This window comes from Hyaena hyaena, unplaced genomic scaffold, assembly GCF_003009895.1.
Source record: "Hyaena hyaena isolate Hyena2069 unplaced genomic scaffold, ASM300989v1 scaffold_402, whole genome shotgun sequence".
NCBI classification, from domain to species: domain Eukaryota; kingdom Metazoa; phylum Chordata; class Mammalia; order Carnivora; family Hyaenidae; genus Hyaena; species Hyaena hyaena.
This window is the reverse complement of record NW_024081034.1, coordinates 1,388,649-1,410,409: the sequence shown is the minus strand read 5'-3', so window position 1 is coordinate 1,410,409 and position 21,761 is coordinate 1,388,649. Positions and strand designations below refer to the sequence as shown.

The following is a 21,761-nucleotide window of genomic DNA, read 5'->3' as shown; positions in this document are numbered from 1 at the left end:
TGTCTGTCTGGCTTTTGATTTCAGCTCAGGTCACAACCTCACGGTTTGTGAGTTCAAGCCCCAAGTCGGGCTCTGCGCCGGGTGGGCGGAGCCTGCTTGGGATTCTCTACCACCCTCTAACCCTGACCCTCTCCTGCTTATGCACTCTCGTTCTCTCTCTCTCAAAGTAAATAAATAAATAAACACTAAAAAATTTAAAAGGGGATCAAATGGTGCATTTTATGTTCTCTATATCGTATCACAATAATAAAGAAAAGGAGGGATGCCTGGGTGGCTCAGTCGGTTAAGCATCTGACTTCAGCTCAGATCATGATCTCGAGGTTCGTAGGCTTGAGTCCCGCGTCAGGTTCTGTGCTGGCAGCTCAGAGCCTGGAGCCTGCTTCGGATTCTGTGTGTGTCTCTCTCTCTGTCCCTCCCCTATTCACGCTGTCTCTCAAAAATAAATAAATATACAAAAAATAAACAAAAATAAAAAAGAACAAAAAGTACTGAAAAATGATGCCAAGGATTTATATAGAAAACGCTGGGTTTGAAGATGGGTTTAAATTCTAAGTGTTCCCATTTTTTTTTCAAATCTCTCTTTTCAAAGAAAAGGTATTCCAACAGTTTAGCACACACGTGTCCTACCTCACTGGAAATGTAAAATTCGCCCATGCTTCTCATTGTAAAGGTTGCTTTTTAAACTTACTCTCAAGCAATCTTTAAACCTGCACATTCCTTTCAAAGGAATTCATCCCTATAAGGAAGGGAGGCAGATTTAGGAGAAGGGTTTCGTGAAACATACCTTGAAGACCACACAGGAGGAGGAGAAAACTATCCTGCCATTTTTATCAGCTTTTCGCGGTGTTTGCTCACAAACCAAAACCCAGAAATGAAAGCGAGCCTGAGTCCCAAATGAGTTTTCTTCTGCACACGAAACGGTTTTGCCTCCCTTCCTTCCTCACAGGCGTCTTCACCTCTTTGGACGTTCATTCCGTTTCCCAGACCCGTCTGCGGGAAGCTCAATATTGTGGACCAGCAGACCGATTTATCAACAGAAGCCTTATTTTCCCCTTGGACACACTCTCCGTGATATCACAGAGAAAGGAACAAGGAAGAGAAAAACAGATCACAGGCAGTGTATTTTGGATGTGCTGCCTTTTATCAGCTAGGACCATGTGATTTCCTTTCGGCCGCTGACCATTCCTGCACGCAGCCGATTTCCAATGATATAAAAGGCACGTATGATCTTTTCCTTACCCCTCAGAAGGCCTGAAATATCATACCACCTATGAATAAAGCCCGAAAAAGCTAGCGGATGACACCACACCTGGAAACCCAAGCCAGAGCTGTCTCAGCGTCTGTTCTGACTTGGTTCGGAGGTGAGGCCTGTAAAGGTAGACAGAGGCGTCTTTGACTTACAAAAGTACATTCCGGTGTGTGCAGAAGCCAACAATGAATAAATAACTTCACGTCATGTCTTGTGTATGTGAAGGTGTTAAGCTAGAACTGTTTCTGGATTCTTCATTCCGGGCACCTAGCACGTAGAAGGCACTCTGTGTTGTTGTTGTTTTTTATTTTAAAAATGTTTTATTTCTTTTTGAGAGAGAGAGAGAGAGAGAGAGAGAGAGAGAGAGAGAGAGAGGCAGCGTGAGCAGGGGAGGGGCAGAGAGAGAGGGATATACAGAATCCGAAGACAGGCTCCAGGCTCTGAGCTGTCAGCACAGAGTCCGATGCGGGGCTCGAACCCACGAATAGTGAGATCTTGACCTGAGCCAAAGTCGGACGCTTAACCGATGGAGGCACCCAGGCGCCTCTCACTTCGTGTTTTATAAATGAAAGACTAACAGCAGACTGATGGAAAGACATGGGCATGTTGCCAGCCAAGATTTAGGGTGGATAGTAGATAGAAGGCACTGAAGTGCAGGATTAGAAACTAGCTCACAATTTCCTTTACAGATATTTCTGTAAGTAATGTGCTATGTCTGTTTTCAATCCGAGAACAGAACCCGCAAAGGGTTAATGTCATTAGATGTCAATGTCTAGCTCTGTAAAGTTTGGCTTGGTGGGGCATGGAAAGAACAGGACCTCTCTCTCTCTCTCTCTCTCTCTCTCTCTCTCTCTCTCTCTCAAATCATTTGTTGAATTGCACAGAGGATTGTATCTCTGGACATGCCGATTCAAAATGTTGCAACTCATTTAAATGCTATCAACGGCCATTTATTTCCAAGAGTACAGTCAAAAGGTTGCCTGTGAAAACTCTACAACGCATTCCTCCATGATCACGATCTAGCTTTCAACTTCCTTCGTCAGTCCCCTCTATAATGAATGTCCTTGGGCCCAAGCCCCCCAACCTGTTAACCTCTCCACTCAAACGCCACCGACCAGCTCCCTCACTTTCTGCCTTGCCCATCTTGGGCTCTGTCGTCCAATTTTCACAATCGCTTTCAGTGAGGAACCCCATAGGAGGAACCCCATAGGAGGCTGAGTGAAATAGTAGTAAGATTATGGGAAGACTAGAGGTGCCCCCCAACAGAGCTATTTTGCCAAGAACCCAGAATCTGAGCTGGACCCAAAAAGGTAGCCTGGGATAGATGGAGAGTCCATGACCTTCTGTGACTAGCCTTCACTGATTACGGCTACTTGTCTCATAACTCACCCCTTGGTTTCACGGCCGCAAATGCTTCTAATAAAGGAAGAAATCTGTTTGTAGCAATTCCAGATAACAGGCTCTAAATCTCAGCTCTAAATCAGCCCACGGAGTGGTAAGAGAATTGGATTCCTTGGAGCTTGTTTGGGCTGGGGCAGAGGTCAGCCTCCACCCTGTTCCGGAGCCTCAGCCCTCTCTCTCCAGGCGTCCAAATGACTAAATGGTTAGAACATCTCGTGATGTGCAGAACAAAAATGCTGCTCAACTACTGTGTGTCTACATTAGGGTTCATGGCCGGCAGCCTCTGAGACAGACTTTCACATAGGAGTTTCATCGGGGTTCAACACGTGTAAAGAAGTAAGAGAAGCGGGACTGGTCAGAGGGAGGAGTTGAACTGAGACACAATCATAACGGAGGCCTCGATACCCCCACATCCGTTGCAGGGTAACTCCAAAGGAAGGGGCAAGCTCTTGGGTGAGTCGGCTCCCCTTAGTCAAGGGCAATCTCCAGAGAGGGACTCAGCAGTGCACCAGCAGGCGGCCAACCCTCTGAGCAGGTGAGGGAATCGCTGCCCCGAAGGGGGCTCGAACAATCAACCCAGCGTCCTCCGTGCTGCCATTTTAGGCCCGGCAGTTAGAAGGGCGAAACCGACATTTCAACGGCCTTTAAATTTCAACCAGGTACCTTTCAACCATTTAAAGCTACAGCGTACGGAACAATATCTGAATTGGCCAAGCAACTCTCCAGTAAATCCTGTCCCTGAATGTTCCTTCAGGTTCTCTGAGGCCCTGAGGTGGTGCTGTCATCCTTCTCTCCTCTGTGGCACCTGAACCAGATGAACTTCTCTTTCTCAGCACCCACGCCCCTTCAGAGCATTCACCTGTGTGTAGATGTATGTGACGGGAACATGCATTACCCCATCTGTTGCCCCACACCAGCCCAATGCTTGGCAAATGGGGTATCTGATAAGCGTTTATTGAATGAGTGAGCGCATCGAGGAAATGAGCAAACTTACCTTCCTTTTTTGTCCTGCAGAAACAATAAGATAGGACACCCCATTCGAAGAAACGAGGGGCCCATCTGCGTGGACGCCTTTGTGCGCGCTTATCTTCAGTGCTTAACGAGGGTTGTTTGATTTTGACTAACTGGCATAGCATAAAAGGGCTATTCTGAAACCGTCAACTGTGTGGGACAGGACTCCTAAATAAACGAAAATCTATCACAGATTTGAACGCAAACTGGCGAGGAAATTAAAATGTAAAACGTGAAACGGCTGTTTGATCAGCTGTTACAATAAACTGGACAAAGGCTACACTCATGTCTTATCTAGAGAGGTAATAATAATTAATCACAGACAGTGATTTGTCACAAGGGCTATTTGCTTTTCAGCACTGAAACACAACAGAATCATCTAATCAAGGATGGCAAACTTCTAGGCTAAGTGGCATCCAAAAAATGCAGAGGTACTCTAAAAAAGGAATGTTCTTAGGAAATAATGGCAGGCGTGAAGCTGTAATTGCAAATACCAGTTGCAGAGAGCAAAATTTACTTGCCACTCCTGAAATTTTACAAAACTGAAGAGGACTGTAATTTCTAGTCCCTACAACTTCATTAAATTACAGCTGTGAGCTGGTAAAGAACCATGGATTTCTCTGTATTGTGCCAGAGTTGGGGGGGGGGGGCAGGTAGAAATGTTGGTTGCCTGTTGAGGTAACCAAGAATTCCCTCCATTATTACAATTCCAATCTAAAGTAGACTGGTGAAGATCTCGTCGGAATGGCAATTTTGCCATAATTATGAAATGCCTTCAAAGGATTCCCAGCATTTACTTCTAGAAATTTCCAAAAGAAACCATCAGACTTACGCACAAAGGTTTAGGTGTAATGATGTTTCTAATAGCTTTGTTTAAAATAGCAGAAGTTTGGAAATGCAAATCTTCCCCAGGAGGAGACTGGTTAAATAAATACAATCATACGAAGAAATATAAAGTTACCAAGATCTTATGGGAAAAGAGCATTTGAGACAGGATTAAATAGCCATGTTATTATTTATTAAAAAATAAATAAACAGGGGTACGTGGGTGGCTCAGTTGGTTAAATGTCCAACTCTTTTTGTTTCTAAAGTTTACTCATTGGGGTGCCTGGGCAGCTCAGTCAGTTAAGCGGCCAACTCCGGCTCAGGTCACGATCTAACGGTTCAAGGGTTCGAGCCCCACGTCGGGCTCTGTGCTGACAGCTCAGAGCCTGGAGCCTGCTTCCGATTCTGTGTCTCCCTCTCTCTCTGCCCCTCCCCTGTTCATGCTCTATCTCTCTGTCTCTCAAAAATAAATAAACATTTAAAAATAATTTTAACTTTATTTACTTATTTTGAGAGAGACAGAGAAAGCACAAGTGGGGGAGGGGCAGAGAAAGAGGGAGAGAGAGAGAATCCCAAGTAGGCTCCACCTTGTCAGCTTGAACTCACGAAACCGTGAGATCACGACCTGAGCCAAAACCAAGAGTCTGCCGCTTAACCGACTGAGCCACCCAGGGACCCAGGTCATGATCATAGAGTTTGTGAGATCACAGGCTCACAGCTTGGAGCCTGCTTGGGATTCTCTTTCTGTCCCTCCCTTGCTTGCACATGCTCTCTCACTCTCTCTGTGTCTCTCAAAATGAATAAACATTAAAAAAATAAGAACAAATAGATCCAATAGGTGCTTTACAAAAAGAAAAGACAGGTGATGTTAGTAACAGTGGTTAGGTTTTTTTGTGGAGAACAATTATGGATGATTTTCATTTTCTTTTTGTCCTTTTCTGCAATTTACAGATTGTCATAATAAATAGGTATTATTTCTACAATTCATGTGATTAAAAAACGTCCTATGTCTCCAAAAAAGTCTTAAACTATAAATCGCCAAGGAAAAAGAGGGATTTCATCTTTCCTTCGCATCAGTGGCCTTTCTTCTTAAAACTTTAAAAATTTTTTAAAAATATTTATTTATTTTTGAGAGAGAGAGAGAGAGAGAGAGAGAGACCAGGAGAAGGGCAGAGAGAGAGAGAGGGCTCCAGGCTCTGAGCTGTCAGCCCAGAGCCTGACACGGGACTCGAACTCACAAACTGCGAGAGATCGTGACCTGAGCCGAAGTCAGACACTTTACCGACTGAGCCACCCAGGTGCCCCTCTTCTTAAAACTTTTGGTGGGAATTCTGGTTAGTAATTACTTTGCCTATTAATTTACTTTATCTTAAATTATCTGAAAAAGGGGCCCTGCTGGATACCAAAAGCTTTCCCAAGGAGCTTGTTGCTTTAATGTAGAAAACGAAAATGATCCAAAGAAATGAGACGGAATTAAAGACATAACCATAAGGACACAATTTAAGACAGAAACGCAACTGGGATCACAAGAATAAAAAGTAGCTCCAATTCCAAAACATGAGGTTAGGAGTCCGAATTCAACATAAAAGAATCCTTAGAAATGTTTGAGAAAGAAACCAAAAGGGAGTCATTATTCGGGCTGGAAGGAGAGTGAAGTTTCCCTGTTGTGCAATCCTGACCAAGGCTGAGGAGGAGGAATGTGGCCAGAGTTTTAAAAAAATGGCCTACGGAAGAGATGATGAACATCAGATCAAGAGCTTACCCTTCCAACACAAAGTGGAAGTTACTAGAACGTGCCATTTCAGATGCCATAGTCAGAGACTATGGTTACGTTACTAACATTTGAAAGGTCATTTCTAGCCGAAGGTGCTTTCTGACTGTGCCCTCTGTCTCACAAAACAGTATGTTTCCATTTTCTTTTTAACGTTTATTTATTTTTGAGAGAGCGAGAAAGACAGAGCGTGAGCAGAGGAAGGGGCAGAGAGAGAGGGAGACACAGAATCTGAAGCAGGTTCCAGGCTCCGAGCTGTCAGCACAGAGCCCGATGCGGGGCTCGAGCTCACCAACTGTGAGATCACGACCTGAGCCGAAGTGGACACAGCTGACGGAGCCCCCCAGGCGCTCCCCCCACCTTAAAAATTTTTTTTTCTTCTTACAAAACAGTAGGTTTCAAGGACAACTTTGACTAACAGCAGGATGAACTCTTCACTTCATGTTTGACATTGCCCAAGATGTGTGCTTGTCACTGAGTGAGGTGGCTCACAGCCCCCGGGTAGAAAATCTCTTTTGATTTTATTAAAAAACAAAAAAAGGAAAAAATTAAATACAGTCATGCCCTTCGATTCTAGTTACAAAACTTCAGAGAGAAAACATGAATGGCTTTTTGTGATACTTCCTTTCTGGGTAGGCTCTCAGCAAAGCAAAAGAAAGCCAAGTGCCCTTGAAGGCTTTCTTCCATCCTTGCCTCCCCTCCCCGACTTTCTCTCGCAACTAGCCTTGGGGGTCAGGATAACCCAATTCATTCTCAGCAGCTGGCCACCTTTCACCCTGTTCCAGAAATTTCTATGCATTTCTTGGTTTCTCTGGCTCCTAGGGTTGCCATCTTCCACCTGTCAGGCACATTAACTGCCCACAAAAATTTCCCATGGCTCCCTATTTCCAGCCACAGAAAACCCTATCTACTCACTTGGCTTTTCTTTTCTTTTTTTTTTTAAATTTTTTATATATTTATTTTAGAGAGAGAGAGAAAGAGAGAGAGCACGAGAGCGCAAGCTGGGGGGAGGCGCAGGAGGAGGGAGGCAGAGAATCTTACATGGGCTCCACCCTCAGCCTGGAGCCCGAAGCGGGGCTCGATCCCACGACGCAGGGATCATGGCCTGAGCTACAATCAACAGTTGGATGCTCACCCGACTCGGAAAGGTTCATAGGCAGGGCCCTGCTGCTCCAGTAATGACATTTATGTCTCGAGGTTCGGGAGTTTGAGCCCCGAGTCAGGCTCCGTGCCGACAGCGAGGAGCCTGCTTGGGATTCTCTCTCACCCTCTCTCTCTCTGCCCCTCCCCTGCTCGCGTGCTCTGTGTCTCTCTCTGTCAAAATAAATAAATAAACTTAAAAAAAATGAGGTCATTCGTCTGTTTGATGCTAAAGTATATATGTCATTTAACATGGCCACATTGCCTCTCTATAGTCCCTCTTTGATGGGGATGGACAGATTTCCAAGCAACTTGTATACAATTCTTCTTTTTCAGAACATTCAGGTGGGTTCTAGGCGCCCAGAGATGTCCTCCCTCTGCCTACTGTGTCCCAAGTCAACTCATGGTCCCTCCTGTGCCATCTGTAACACCCCCCTGCCCAGGGCGGGGCCCGCCAGCCCGTACCAGGCTCGCTCTCCTGGTCAGGCGTTGGCTACAGATCACCTGCTAGGTGTTGGTTACAATTTGGAAGGCTGGCTCCGACCTTTGCAGGATCTCAGCCAAGTGCCCACTAACCTCAGATCGCCAACTCTCCTCTCTCTAGCCTGGCAAAAACATGTTCCTTTCTGCTTCGAATTTCCCTTTTTTAGTGTTTATTCTGAGGACTGAGCGAGAGCCAATCCAGAATTGCAAAAAGATAGTTTCCATGGTTTCACCAACCCAAACACTGAAACTGAGACACGGGACACAATCAACATGCTGGGCTCTCCAGCTCCTTCCGGGAAATGTTGTTACTCGGTCCAGACTCCAGAGATGACCTGCTCCTTTGGTGGAAGAGACTTCAGTAGGTGTGTATTCATATAACGCGTGCATTTCTTAAACAGACTATTCTACAGCTGCCCTGAAAATTTTCAAACATCGAAAAAAAAAAGTTGCATATTAACCTGCTGAACCTCCCCTATATCTGTTTGTCCTAAAGGAAGGGATTAAAATTTGTTGACGGGCTTTAAAAACGATCAGAGAATGAGCAGAAGGCCCAGGCTTAATAATTAACCAACTTTAAAAATCACCGTCAAATTCAGACACTTCTAAATGTAAATCATTGGGTCGGTCACCTACTAATTCTAAAATGTCCATCTGACCCCTTCTCCTGGGTGATTTGACAGGAAATGCAACAGGGATGGTGGGAAAGTGGATGTGAGTTTCAGATGCAATCAGTTGCTACTTTGTTGGTATAAAGTCCATTAATTCAACAGCAAGTACTGAGTGCTAACTGGGCCAGGCAGGGCTCTGGAGCTGGGGGCTGGGGGTCCTCTGCAAAGAAAAAGGGACACTTCCCTGGGCTCCGGAGGCTCCCAGTGTAGTGGAGGGGAAAGTGAGCCATTAAAAATTCAGAGAAAAGAACCAGGTGGCAGGGGAGAATAAAACGGAGGCATCTAATCCAATCTGGGGGGATTCCGGAGGGCAGCCCTGAGAGATGGTAACTCGGCTAAGCTGTGGGGTTACTTAAGCGTCCTTTGGTGCCTCAGTTTCCTCCTCTCTGTCCTCAGACTACAGAGAATGATGGACACACCTTCCTCGAACCCTCAACCCTCTCTTCCTGTCCGTTCCAGACTTCCTCCCTTCTCTCTCTTGGTTTGGGTCATTTCATTTACAACCGTGGCTTCAGCTCAAAATTCTCTCTTGTGTGCATGTGTGAGCCCAACTTCCCTGCATTTCCACCTGCTAGCCATCTCTCCCTGCGGTCCGCCCAGCACCTCTGACTCTCGGGGTCCCGTGCTTCTCCTGAACTTGCCCTTCCCCTTCACGTCCCTCTTTTGGCCAACACCATCCCCGTATTTCTGGAAATGGAAAATCCTCATTGGCATTCATTGGCCACAGAAAGGACGAAACCTTCTGCGGATGATGTACAAGCCTCCACGACGTTCATGCCACCACACCCTCCCCCAGCTCTCCACACAGAAGTTCCTGAGGATTCCTAAGCCTGGCTACCGTGTTCTTTCACGTGTCCGTGTTTTTATACAAGCGGTCCCTTAGCTCAAAATGCTTTCCTCATCTAGTCTCCTGCTGAATTCACAGTCATCCTTTACGACCTATTTGAAATGCCATCTCCTCTGTGAAGACCGCCCAGATTTTCTCAGGTAGAGTTGGGCATTCTCTCCAATCACCTTCCCCAAGACTCTGCGCATGCGCCACTAAACCATCTATCACAGGTCGTGAGTATTAATGGTTTATGACTCTGTCTCCCATGTTGGCTTGTGAATGCCCTAGGGGCAGCACCCCGGTATAATTCATCTTTTATTCCCTTTGGGATAAGATGTGGGATACGAGGCAAATGGTCGTTGAATGCACGAATAACTAACTAATGAACGACTCCCCCATGCCATGCGCCACTTTCTACCTTGCATTGTTTGGGTATCTCCCCTCCCTTCCTGGATTGATGGATCTTCCAGGGCAAAAGCGACGCGATTCACTTTTGCCCCCTACCACAGCCTACTGTAATGTCTACTGTTTGAGCAAATGAGTCAAATTCTTGCAGGACCTCATGTCGTACGTCAGACTTTGCAAAGCCGTTTTCACACGCATTGTTTCTCTTGCCCTTCACCATGATCCTGTCATCTGGCCATGACTAGCTGGTGTTAGGCTCACACAGCAGATAAAGGAGTTGAGTAAGGCTCTGGAACCCTGTTTTCTTGGAGTTTAGAACAATGCCTATTCCGTGTAATGTTCTTTTTTTCAATTCGTTTTTTTTCAATTTTTTTTAATGTTTTATTTATTTCTGAGAGAGAGAGAGAGAGAGAGTGTGTGAGCAGGAGAGGGTCAGAGAGAGAGGGAGACACAGAATCTGAGGACAGGCTCCAGGCTCTGAGCTGGCAGTCAGCACAGAGCCCGATGCGGGGATCGAACCCACGAACTGTGAGATCATGACCTGAGCTGAAGTCGGACGCTTAACCGACTGAGCCACCCAGGCGCCCCTCCGTGTAATGTTCTTGAGAAAGGGCAGATCTACTCATCTGTCCCCTGCCTTTGAGAGGGTGAGGGTGAATGTAAAAGTTCACCACTGCTTGTAGAAAGAGCCAAACCCTTATCTACCCTTCCTGAATGAGTCTAACGTGAATAATTTGAGCGATCAGGAAGGTGTGGAGTATGAAGCAGAAAGGGCAAAAATGAGGGGGTGGGGGAAGTGGAAAACATCTGAACCCATTAGACTTTGGGCAAAAAACAAGGCCTCGGGGGTCTGGCAAGAGAACTTTCAGCTTCTGTGAAGATGGGATTCTATGCGAAGCAGCATCAAGAAGCACTGAGTAATATTTTCTAAAGCACTTATGGAGATAGGCTTTGAAGTCCAAGTTCCCATAGGAGAAAAGATGTCACAAATACTGAAAAAAAGCCGAATCGCTCTCGCCTCGGGCCCCCTTGGCATGCATCTGTGTACCTGCAGCCCGGGACACGGGGGCCTGGCCTGAGGGAGCCCAGAAGGGCCACGCAAACAGAAGTGGTAACCTGAGACCAGACCCGAAGGTGAGGAGGGCTGGAGTGGAAAGGGCTGCACGAGATCAGGATCAGCCCCCGACATCCAAGGCCTTGGTCTCCTCACCAGGTACAGCAGTCAGGGCGCCTCTGCCCTGCCCGCTAGGCAGGAGCAAGGGTCAAGGTCTGGGCAATTTATGCATGGATTTGGGAAGTGTCCCAATTACTTCTCAGGCACCAGGAGGCCCCGGGATTCGGGCCAAGGCATCCCCAGAGGGCTGTCAGGCTGTTCTGGGAACACTGCTCATTCTCACCAACCCCAACCCACGGGATCCGCCTGATCCTCCTTAGAGGGTGGGTTTCTCCCCTGACTCCATTCCTCCCTCTGGCTTCTGCCTCTGCGCCCCGCACTGTGCGCACGGCCTCCCTGTCACTGAGGGGGCCATCTCCAGTCCCAAGCCTGCCAAAGACAGGCTGGGCCAGAGAGTCAAGTTTTTCCACCCCAGCCCGGCTGGACAGTGTGTTCACCCTGTTCTGAAAGCGGGTAAGGGTGCGAAGGGCTATTTCCTCCAAAGGCCTTGCAGCCCCAGAGAGAGACACATGACAATCCCAGAACCACAAAGAAGTCAGGCCGGTATTTGCCAATCGATCGCCCCAGGGTGCACCCCCTGCTTCCTGAACTGGCAGCTAACTGTTCAAGGTCTGCCCTAGAGATCACAGTGCGTCGTGGTGCGCGCCTGCTTCAAGCTGGGGTGCCGGGCGCCCAGCGCAGGTCGGAGCAGACGACTGACCGTTGCCTGGAAGAAGTGACAGACCGCTGCGCCACCCCCCAGCAGAAACCTCTCGCTTGGCCAGCCCCCCTTCTCCTCGCCTCGAAAATTCCCGCGAGCGCAGGCCTAGCAGCGTTCGGAGGGAGAAGTTCAAAGCCCGGCCCCGGCCCTCGCACAGACTTTCGGCCCCCGCGGCTGTCCGGGAGCGCACCAAATCCTCCCCCGCGCCGAAGCCCCGCCGGTGCACGACCAGTGTCGAGGTCCCCGGGGTCGCCCTCGCCCCCACGGCCCCCGGCCGCCCGCGCGCCTCCCCCGGGCGGCCACCTGTCGGGACGCGGGAGGACGAAGGAGGGCCGCAGCCGCCACTGACCTGAGATGCCGCCCCCCACCACGATCACGTCGCATTTGTGGCTCATGGTGCTCGCCCCGCTCCGGGCCGCCCCGCTGCCCGCCGCTCCGCTGTCTGGGTCTCGGCCCCCGCCCGCCGCGCAGCCCCCGCGCACTGGCGCCGCCGCCCCGCCGCTATATCGCCCGCCTCGGGCCCCGCCGCGGAGCCCCGCCCCCCGCCAGCGGCTCCGCCGCCCAGACCTGGGGAGGGCGGGCGCGGGGGCGGGGAGATCACCTGGGGCCCGCACTGGGGGCCGCCGCGGGGAGCCACCACGCCTGGGCCTTCTGCGCGACCTTCAGCTCCGCATCAGCGTCCATAGCGCGTTCTTGAGCTTGGGGGGCCGGGAGGGCGGCCCGTTGGGATGTCTGCCTCCAGCCCCCTGCGATCACTCCCCCAAATGGAGCAATGCAAATAACCCCGAACGTTCGTTGAGCGTTTTCCAGGCCCCGCGCACCGCATCAAGCGCTTTGCACGCGTGATTCCAGTTAAGCCTTCTAGCAACCCATTTTACAGATGAGGAAAGCGAGGTGAAGTAGGTAAAAAGGCCGGGAAGGCTCCGAGACCCACTTTGCTCCATCACCTGGTATTGCTATTGTCTTGGTGTATACTTGGGAGGGGTTCTCAGCCCCTCTCATCCTCCTTCCAAATACCCCCTCCCCCCCCCCTACTCCCTCGGCCCTTATGTCCAGAAGACAGAAGCAGAGTTATTTGTGGCCCTGGGATATAAGTCTAGGGACCTTGGCTTTGCCAAACAGGGGAGATTCAACAATATTACAGGTGTAAGCTGAGGTGGCCCAAGAGGTGTGTTTCTTTGGAGTATTTGGAAAGCCAGATTTCCAAAAGTCGGAGGAAGCAATGTAGGGTGGCTTTTGAAGAAATGATTGTGTCAAGCCCTTCTGTTCAGGGTGGGGGCGCTGTGGGTTTGGTGGGGGGCAGGCTCCAGGCCTGCCGAATTGTTTGAAACGAACCTCCCCCTCATCCGCTGTCAGCCAGCGCAGAGCCCGCTTCAGATCCTCTGTCTCACTCTCGCTGCCCTTCCGCCACTTGTGCTATCCCGAACATAAAATGCAATAAAATAAAATAAAATAGGGGCGCCTGGGTGGCTTAGTCGGCTAAGCGTCTGCCTTTCGCTTAGGTCATGATCTCGCGGTTCGTGGGTTCGAGCCCCGCGTCGGGCTCTGTGCTGACTGCCAGCTCGGAGCCTGGAGCCTGTTTCAGAGTCTGTGACTCCTTCTCTCTCTGACCCTCTCCTGCTCACGCTGTCTCTCTCTCTCTCTCTCTCTCTCTCTCTCTCTCCTAGAAATAAATAAAAAATATTAAAAATAAAATAAAAAAGTAAAATAGAACAGAACAGAATAAAATAAAATCGAATACAATAGGATAGAATAAAATAAAATAAAGTAAAAGAAAATAAAATGAAATAAAATAATAAAACAGCCCCTGGGCCTGAACCCAGGTCCCCACTGCTCTTCCCTGAAGATAGCCCAGGCTGGCCTCCTCCTTGCCGAGCCTCACTTGTCTGCCTCCATCCACAGGGCCCAGAAGCTTTGGGCTTCTTAGCTGTGGACACTCTGGCCCCTGATCTATCCTGCAAGTGAATCCCATGTCCAGTGGAGGGGGGTGAGATGGGTGGAGAAGATACTTGCAGGGTCTGCCATGCCTGGGATCTCTTCGGCATGGCTCCAAACACACAGACTTAGCCGGAGGCCCGGGCGTCTGAAGCTTTGGGTTCAAGGCAGGCTGATTGACTTAGCCTTTCTCATGTCCATCTGGCATCGAGTCCAGAAGAGGCGCCTTGGCGTCCGTGGAGAAAACTCACAGGCAAGCAGCATTTTCCTCAGGCAAAGGTAGTCAGCGAAGCTTGTGCTCCGTGAGGTCAAGACTGGGTTGAGGAGAACTCAGGAGCCTTCTTCCTTCCTTCCTCCCTCCCTTCCTTCCCATCCAGGCAGAGGATGAGGCTGGAGCATTGGGAAGACTGGACACAGCCCAGTGAACAAAGAACATCTTTGACCACCTTTAAGGCTTATTACACGTACCGAAAAAACAAATAGTGCATAATAAGAAAGGAATGGTGAAAAATTAACAACCAATGAAACAATAGGAAGCACAGTCTAACCTTGGGTGTGTTTGTGTCTTCTCTTCCCACGTAGGTAACAAATTCCTGAAGAAAGGGATCATGCGTTCTCTTTCATCCATCCGCCCGAGAATGATTTATTGAGCACCAACTCCGTGTCATGTGCTCATCACTGGGAATATGCCCTTATAAATAAGAAACAGTGCTAAGCCTCCAAAAAACGAACATGAAAATGGACGATCATGGTAAACCTAATTCATGGTGTCGTGGCGCCCTGTTCAACATTTCTACCTAAGAAGCTCCCAGGAATGGCGTGTGCTCCATGCAGTGTTTCTCTGCCTGTCCAACTCCATGATATCCGTGCTTTGTCAATTAAAAGAAACTTACTTTCCTTTCATTTATTTTTTATTAGAAGACTGCCAAGGCAATAAAATGTCCTTATTACTTCTTTCTTGCTGTCCAGCTTTTCATTAACGGATATTTCAGCAAGTCTCTTAGGGTTCCACGGGAGGTTTCAATAAAGAGACAGGCTGTGCAGAACAGAGTTCGCCAGATATTATCTACGTTGTACATTTCGCTGGTTTTGAACGCTGGAGGTTTGACAGAGGCTGGAAAATTTGTTTTAAAATGAGGTTTAGAGCCACTGGGTTTTTTTCCCCCCAACTTCTTTGTTAACCTTCTGAAAAACATACATTGAATGATTGAATGATGAAAGGGCCAGCCATTGCAGTTTAACAATTGTTATAGGATCTTTGGTTCTGCCCAGCAAGGTATCCATCATCAGCTTGGATCCTCTTCTGAGTGTCCAGATCCCCTCATTGGGGACAACGAGGAGGCAATACGTGACCTTTCAATGGGCCAAGACCTTGCATTTGGCCTCAAGGGCTTGTTTAGAGGGGAATCACATCCTCAAACAGCCCAAGAGTTAGGGAGCACCCAGCTTCAATGGAAGTCAAAGCCCTTCCCTGGACATTGGGCTAGAAGCTAGAGATTCAGCTCAAAGGACAGAAGCTGATTTCAGATGTGTCTCAGAGCCAGAGTGCGGGTCAGGAACTGGCTTCAGTAGAGTTAGAAGGAACAAGCCGGACAATAGGTGAGTGTTCATGACTTGCCTTAACGGGCCAACAGCCATGGGGATGTGCCGAGCTGGCTTATAGACACAAGGTTGAGATGGAAGAGAAATATATCTTCCTGCCCAAAGGTCCGGGGTGGGCGTCTTTCCCCTATGGCCTGATTTCCAGAGAAAAGGCAGGGCAGGGACCAAGGGAGCCCGACATAGGGAGTCAGGCAGAGACACGAAACTCCAAGACTTCAGGAAGCTGGAGGTCACACCTATAGACACATGGCATGGCATGTTGACAAAAACCAGACATTATTTGCAACATAAGTGCTAAACCAACTGTACCCAAAGTGATTTTTTTTTTTTTTTTTACAGTGACTAATGCCACGACTAAGAGACTCTCTCTACAAATCACAACAAGGGTTCCTGGTCGATTTATTATAAGGGTTGACATAGCAGAACAGATGGTGTGACACGGACTGTATGGGACACACAGAGGGAGCGCAAACTGCAAAGGGTTCAGCTCAGGACGAAGAGACCATCAGAACAGACATTGCCCAAGATGGCCGGCGTGAAGGTTTCCACAAATTCTTTTGGGAGGAGGAAATTAGAAATGATGACTACAGCCCCACTGGATGCTAATTATGGGTTGTTGAACAGTATTAACTCTTAATGAGTTATTCTTATCGGATGATTCTAATTTCATAGTGTGAGATCACCATCGCAGAATCGATCCTTTGGTTATCTTTATGTAGTCCTGAGTGAAATCATCTCTCCATGTTCTCTTATAAGTAAATATTTGTGTTGCGTACCCTCCAGACGATGATTGCAATCAAGAGCCTAGCGACTCTAGAAATCAGATGAGAAGAGGGACCCCCTTACAAATGGCCACCACTCAAGACACATTCCCAGTGAGGATGGTTACACATTACAAAATGATGCTAATTAATAGCTGGGGCTTGAGTTGACTTGAAGTCTTTTGAGCAATAGATATCCAGTTTAGGGACATAATGAAATGAAGGTGTTTAAGAACAAAATTTGTTCTGGGGTGCCTGGGTGGCTCAGTCAGTTAAGCATACGACTTCAGCTCAGGTCATGATCTCACAGTTTATGGGTTTGAGCCTTGCGTCAGACTCCATGCTGACACCTCAGTGCCTGGAGCCTGCTTTGAATTCTGTGTCTCCCTCTCTCTGCCCTCCTCCATTTGTACTCTCTCTCTCTCTCAAAAAAGTAAATAAACATTAAAAAAAAGAACAAAATTTGATCTTCACTATGGATGTTGGGATTCATTAAAGGTTTCAACTAGGAACAGTTATAACAAGAAGTGAAGTAGGGGCGCCTGGGTGGCTCAGTCATTTGAGCGTCCGACTTCAGCTCAGGTCATGATCTCATGGTTCATGAGTTTGAGCCCTGAGTCAGGGTCTGTGCTGATGGCTCAGAGCCTGGACCCTGCTTCGGATTCTGTGTGTATGTCTCTCTCTCTCTCTGCTCCTGCCCTGCTCACACTCTGTCTCTTTCTCAAAAATAAATAAAGGTTAAAAAATTTTTTCAAAAAGAAGTGAAGTAAAAAGTAGGCAATATGCTGCAAAAACCTGAAATGTACTCTAAAACGTAGAAAACCTGAGCAGATCTCTGAAATAAAATAATATTGGATATAATAATTCAAATATATATTATGCATGCATAGAAAACGCCTGCCTTCTAAAACCAACTGCACATATTTTTAAAAAAATGTTTATTTTTGGGGCGCCTGGGTGGCTTAGTCGGTTAAGCATCCGACTTTCGCTTAGGTCATGATCTCGCGGTTCGTGGGTTCGGGCCCCGCGTCGGGCTCTGTGCTGACTGCCAGCTCGGAGCCTGGAGCCTGTTTCAGTCTGTGACTCCCTCTCTCTCTGACCCTCCCCTGCTCACACTGTCTCTCTCTCTCTCCTAGAAATAAATAAAAATATTTTTAAAAAAAATGTTTATTTTTGAGAGAATGCAAGCAAGGGAGGGGCAGACCGAGAGCGGGACAGAGGATTCGAAGCGGGCTCTGCTGACAGCAGAAAGCCCGAGTGGGCCTCGAACTCATGAACCGCGAGATCATGACCTAAGCTGAAGTCGGACGCCCAACCGAGTGAGCCACCCAGGCGCCCCAACAGCCATTTTTTTACCGCCGAGATTAGAACTCAGGACTCCTGGTTATGGGGGGAAAAAGCCCATGACAAAGCTCACGTGTTCTGAAGCTGTCATCATATTTTATGTGACTATAGTTCCTGTCTGTATAATATTTTACCGTGCAGGTAACATTTAGTGACAATTCCAGATAGCAGGGCCTTTTCAGGCTCCAGAGAGGCAATACTTGCCGTTGGTGTTGCAAACAGAAACTCTGACCCACTAGGATCAGAATAAATGAATGCCATTTAGCAATGACTGTTTATGCTTTCTGGGCATTTAAGTCAGGTTACTTGATCAATGCAAGTAAGGAGCAGCTTGAAGTGTATTCACTCACAACGTCTACTGTAGAAACCTAATAATGCTCACTGATAGCAAAATGCTAGTTCAAGAGGCAATACTACTGAAGGTTAAATTTGCATGGTTAGCTATCCTTGTCATTGAGACCGGAAATAAGTTATTTCCTGGCACTATCAATATACCAATGCCCCATGTGAACGTCCAGGACTAAAAGACAAAGTCACCCATCCTGTCCTCCCTGGGAGGGAAAAAATTTCCCCAGGTCCTGGATTTTCTCCTGTCCTGATCTGGTATTTTAGAAGTTATATCCTAACCCCCACTATTTCCTGGAAGCCTGCCCCAGCTTCAGATCACACTGATTTAACGATGCCAAGGGTATGAGCTAGAAGAACTCACTCACTGTCCCCACCTTAGGAGGAAGAATATTGTAACTTTCTGCCTACCTCAAAGTAAGGAGACAGCTGCTTCTACGAGTGCTTATTTGAGGACCAGCTGTGTGTTCAGGCCTCTCTCATATATGTCCTTGGAGATGTAGGGAAAATATTAGAGAACCCTTGTATGAAACAGGGCCATCAGATGTGGCAAATAAAATACAGGATACCCAATTAGCATTTGAATGCCAATGAATAAGTCTTTTTTCATATAAATGTGTCCTGTGCAACATTTGCAACAAACCCATACCAAAAAAAAAAAAATCATTCATTGTTTATCTGAAATTCAAATTTAACTGGTCGTCCCCTACTTTCTCCGGCAATCCTAGCCGGGAGAGATACTATGTTCTGGTTCAGGAGGAGAAATCCACGCAAGGAGATCAAGCAAGGAGATCAATTTGAGAACAACACCGTAATCTATGTGCAAGTATTAAGTTGTGGAGTTCAAGAAAAGGGCGGGGTTAACAGAAGTTAGAATTCCTCCAGCAATGGGCTACTCAAGGGACTCCATCTTTGGGAAGGACGATTTTCCTATGCCTTCGGCCCTTAGCATGGTGGTGGTGACATTTAGTGACCCAAGGACTGTATTTAGAGAAATGTTCAACTAATATATAAGTGTGAGGTCTCTTGAGCTAGAAAAATGAAAAGTTGAGAGACTAACCCTTAGATTTTTAACATTTTGGTACGAAAGTGTTACTGTCAAGAGCATATTCTCTGGTCTGGTGGACTTTGAATGCACTTTAAAAAGTCATTGTAAATCATCCGAGCCTGAGAAGGAAGAAGACTCGAACCCTAGAATTACTTCAGGCTAGATGAGAGTTTCTCAGGTTCTGCACAGTTGACGATTGGGACAGAAAAGCCTGTTTGTTTATGGGGACTGTTTTGTGCATTGTAAGATGCTGAGCGGTCTTCCTGGTGTGATGGTCAATTTTGTGTGTCAACCTGACTGGCCATAGAATGCCCAGATTAAGCGCCTCTGAGCCTATCTGTGAGAGTCTTTCCAGACGAGATTCGCATTTGAATCGGTGGATTTACTAAAGCAGGCTACCCTCCCCAATTGTGGGTGGACATCACCCAATCACTTGGGGGCGGGGGGGGCGGGGCTAACATAGAACAAAAGATGGAGAAGAGAAGAATTCACTCCTCTTGCTTCCTGCCCTCCTGCTTGACTTGGGACATCTCCCCTCACCTCCTCTGGCCCTCAGACTAGAATCTCAGACGCCATCGGCTCCTCTGGTTCTCAGACTTTCGGAGTTGGACTGAATTACACCACCGACTTTCCTGGGTCTCCAGCATGCAGATTGCAGATCGTGGAACCTCTCAGCCTCCACGGGTGCGTGAGTCAATTCCCCATCACATATCTCTCTGCCTCTGTCTTTATCTCCGTCTCTATCATCTCACCATCCTGCTATTACACCAGCCTTCTATACACTGGATACCAGTAGCACCCACCCCATTTTTTTGGGCCAAACAAAAATGTCTCCAGACATGGTCAAGTATCCCCTGGTAGAGAAACATTACCCCCCTGTTGAGAATCATTAGTCTAGATGAAAGCATACTCTCTCAGTTGAATTGGAGGTGTAAGAAGCCTCTAATGTAATTCTTTTCCTGTCCAATTGAGACAAAAAAAAAAAAGGGACAATTTGCACAAATAAAGCCTATGCATTGGAGAGGCTCGTCTCTAAGATGAATAAAATTTGCTGCCAGGCATGAGCATGAGATTATGAAAAGGCAAGTGATGAACTATATCCGTTCACTTCAAAGGTCCTGACTTCAGTGATCCTGGGCCCTTGGTCAGGTTCGCTCATGGATGGATGCACCTGCCAATAAAAGGCAAGTCATTAGTGGCTAATCACAGAGATGATTACCTTTAATAAATGCTTTTACATCTACAATTTGGGGCGGAAGCAAAATTGCCAGTGATAAAACAAAAGGAAAGAGACCCTTGAAAATCTGAAGTGTCCCAAGAGGCGACTGTCCCCAGTTGATAAACACTGTGTTCTATTAGTTGAAGAACCCTTGGGAAATTGGGACATTCAAAACCACTCTACCAACACTCCCATATTTGTTGCCTCTGGCTAGCCTATCCTGGAAACATTATTTCATTACTTCGAGAAAGAATTGCTACTTCCAACTGCTTTCAGAAACTCACTAAGAATTGACCCTTATGGGGAAAAAAAAGATTCGATCCCTATGGGAAAGAAAAGCAAGGGGATATATTTACAGTGTATTTTTCCTGATTCAAAAAATTACTTTTTCCTACGGCGAACTTAGGAAAAAAACCTCATCTTTCTGATAATTTATTAAGTAAAGTTTAATATGGGGTTCAAAATAGGATAAAATGAATTTGTATTTTGAATGTTCACTGTTTTAGGGAATTATTGACCAAATATTAGGAAAAACTCTTCTCCTTGCTTTTTTTTTTTTTTAATGTAAAGCATTGAGTGAAAGTTTTGAAACATTGAAAGATACATATTAGTTAAAAGGAATTTTTGGGGCACCTGGGTGGCTCAAGCCTGTGGGTTCAAGCCCCACAGCTGGGTCTGCGCTGGCAATGCAGAGCCTGCCTGGGATCCTCTCTCTGCCCCTCCCCTACTTGTGTGCTCTGTCTCTCTCTGTCTCTCTCTCTCTCTCACTCTCTCAAAAAAAGGACTTTTCAATTTTAATTTCCTACTCATGATAACATTAAGTAATAATCAGATATAGGACTTCTCTTTCCAGCAACATGATATATATACTAGATGTCCCAAAATTCTCCTAATACAAAATAGCTAAAAACTCTACATAAAACATAACAACCATCACATTATGTTAAATAAAAGAAGCTAGTGGTGCCTGGGTGGCTCAGTTGGTTAAGGTGTCCGACTTAAGCTCAGGTCATGACCTCGTGGTTTGTGGGTTCGAGCCCCACATCGGGCTCTGTGATGGCAGCTCAGAGCCTGGAGCCTGTTTCAAATTCTGTGTCTCCCTCTCTCTCTGCCCCTCCCCAGCTCATGTTCTGTCTCTCTCTGTCTCAAAAATAAAGAAACTATAAAAAATTAAGCAAACAAACAAATAAAAGAAGCCAGACACGAAATCTTCCATAGTGTACGATACAATTTATATGGGAGGGAGAAATGGGGAATTAACTGCTCATTGGGTAAAAGTTTCCCTCTTGGGGTCATGAAAATGTTTTGGAAGTAGACAGAGGTGCTAGTTGGTCACTGATTTGTACATTCCAAGATGGTTCATTCCATGCTTTGTGAATGTCATCTCAATAGAAAGTATAGTGAGACATAACAAACATTGTTTTCAGTGTATAGCCAAGTTAATAAGAAAGTGATAGAAATCAGGAGGGACCAAAACTTAGGAGGCAGATGGAAATACAGGTGATTATCCACAACTAGAGCTATCCTGGGGTCTTTGATGGTTTTCCTAACCCCAGGAATTGGCCTTTAAAGGCATCACAGGCAGTGCTTTGGACTCATGTTGCATGAGATGTCAGAACTGAGACCCCTGAATGAAGCCCAAACACTAAAAAGAATGAGTCAATAAGAAGGCTCATCGGACACAAGCCACCTTCCTGAAAGGAAGAAGGAAAAAGAGAACTTTGCTCAGCTTGGGATCTGGATGTGAAGCAAATGATAAAATAAAATAGCAGTTTCTTCCTGAAAAACCGTAACAGCAGGTTACGATGATGAATGGTAGAAATGACAGACAGGAAAGGGTAACTGTCA

General features: G+C 46.9%; 1 protein-coding gene across 1 annotated transcript in view; it reads right to left on the bottom strand.

Moving 5' to 3' along the window:
- Positions 1-12,116, bottom strand: part of MAOB (monoamine oxidase B) — a 103,204-nt gene extending 91,088 nt beyond the window's left edge. Inside the window, exon 1 of the mRNA XM_039251925.1 lies at positions 12,009-12,116. Within this exon, the coding sequence (XP_039107856.1) occupies positions 12,009-12,054 (46 nt within the window). The 5' untranslated portion in view covers positions 12,055-12,116. The remainder of the gene's footprint in view (positions 1-12,008) is intronic.
- Between the last annotated feature and the right edge of the window lie 9,645 nt (positions 12,117-21,761).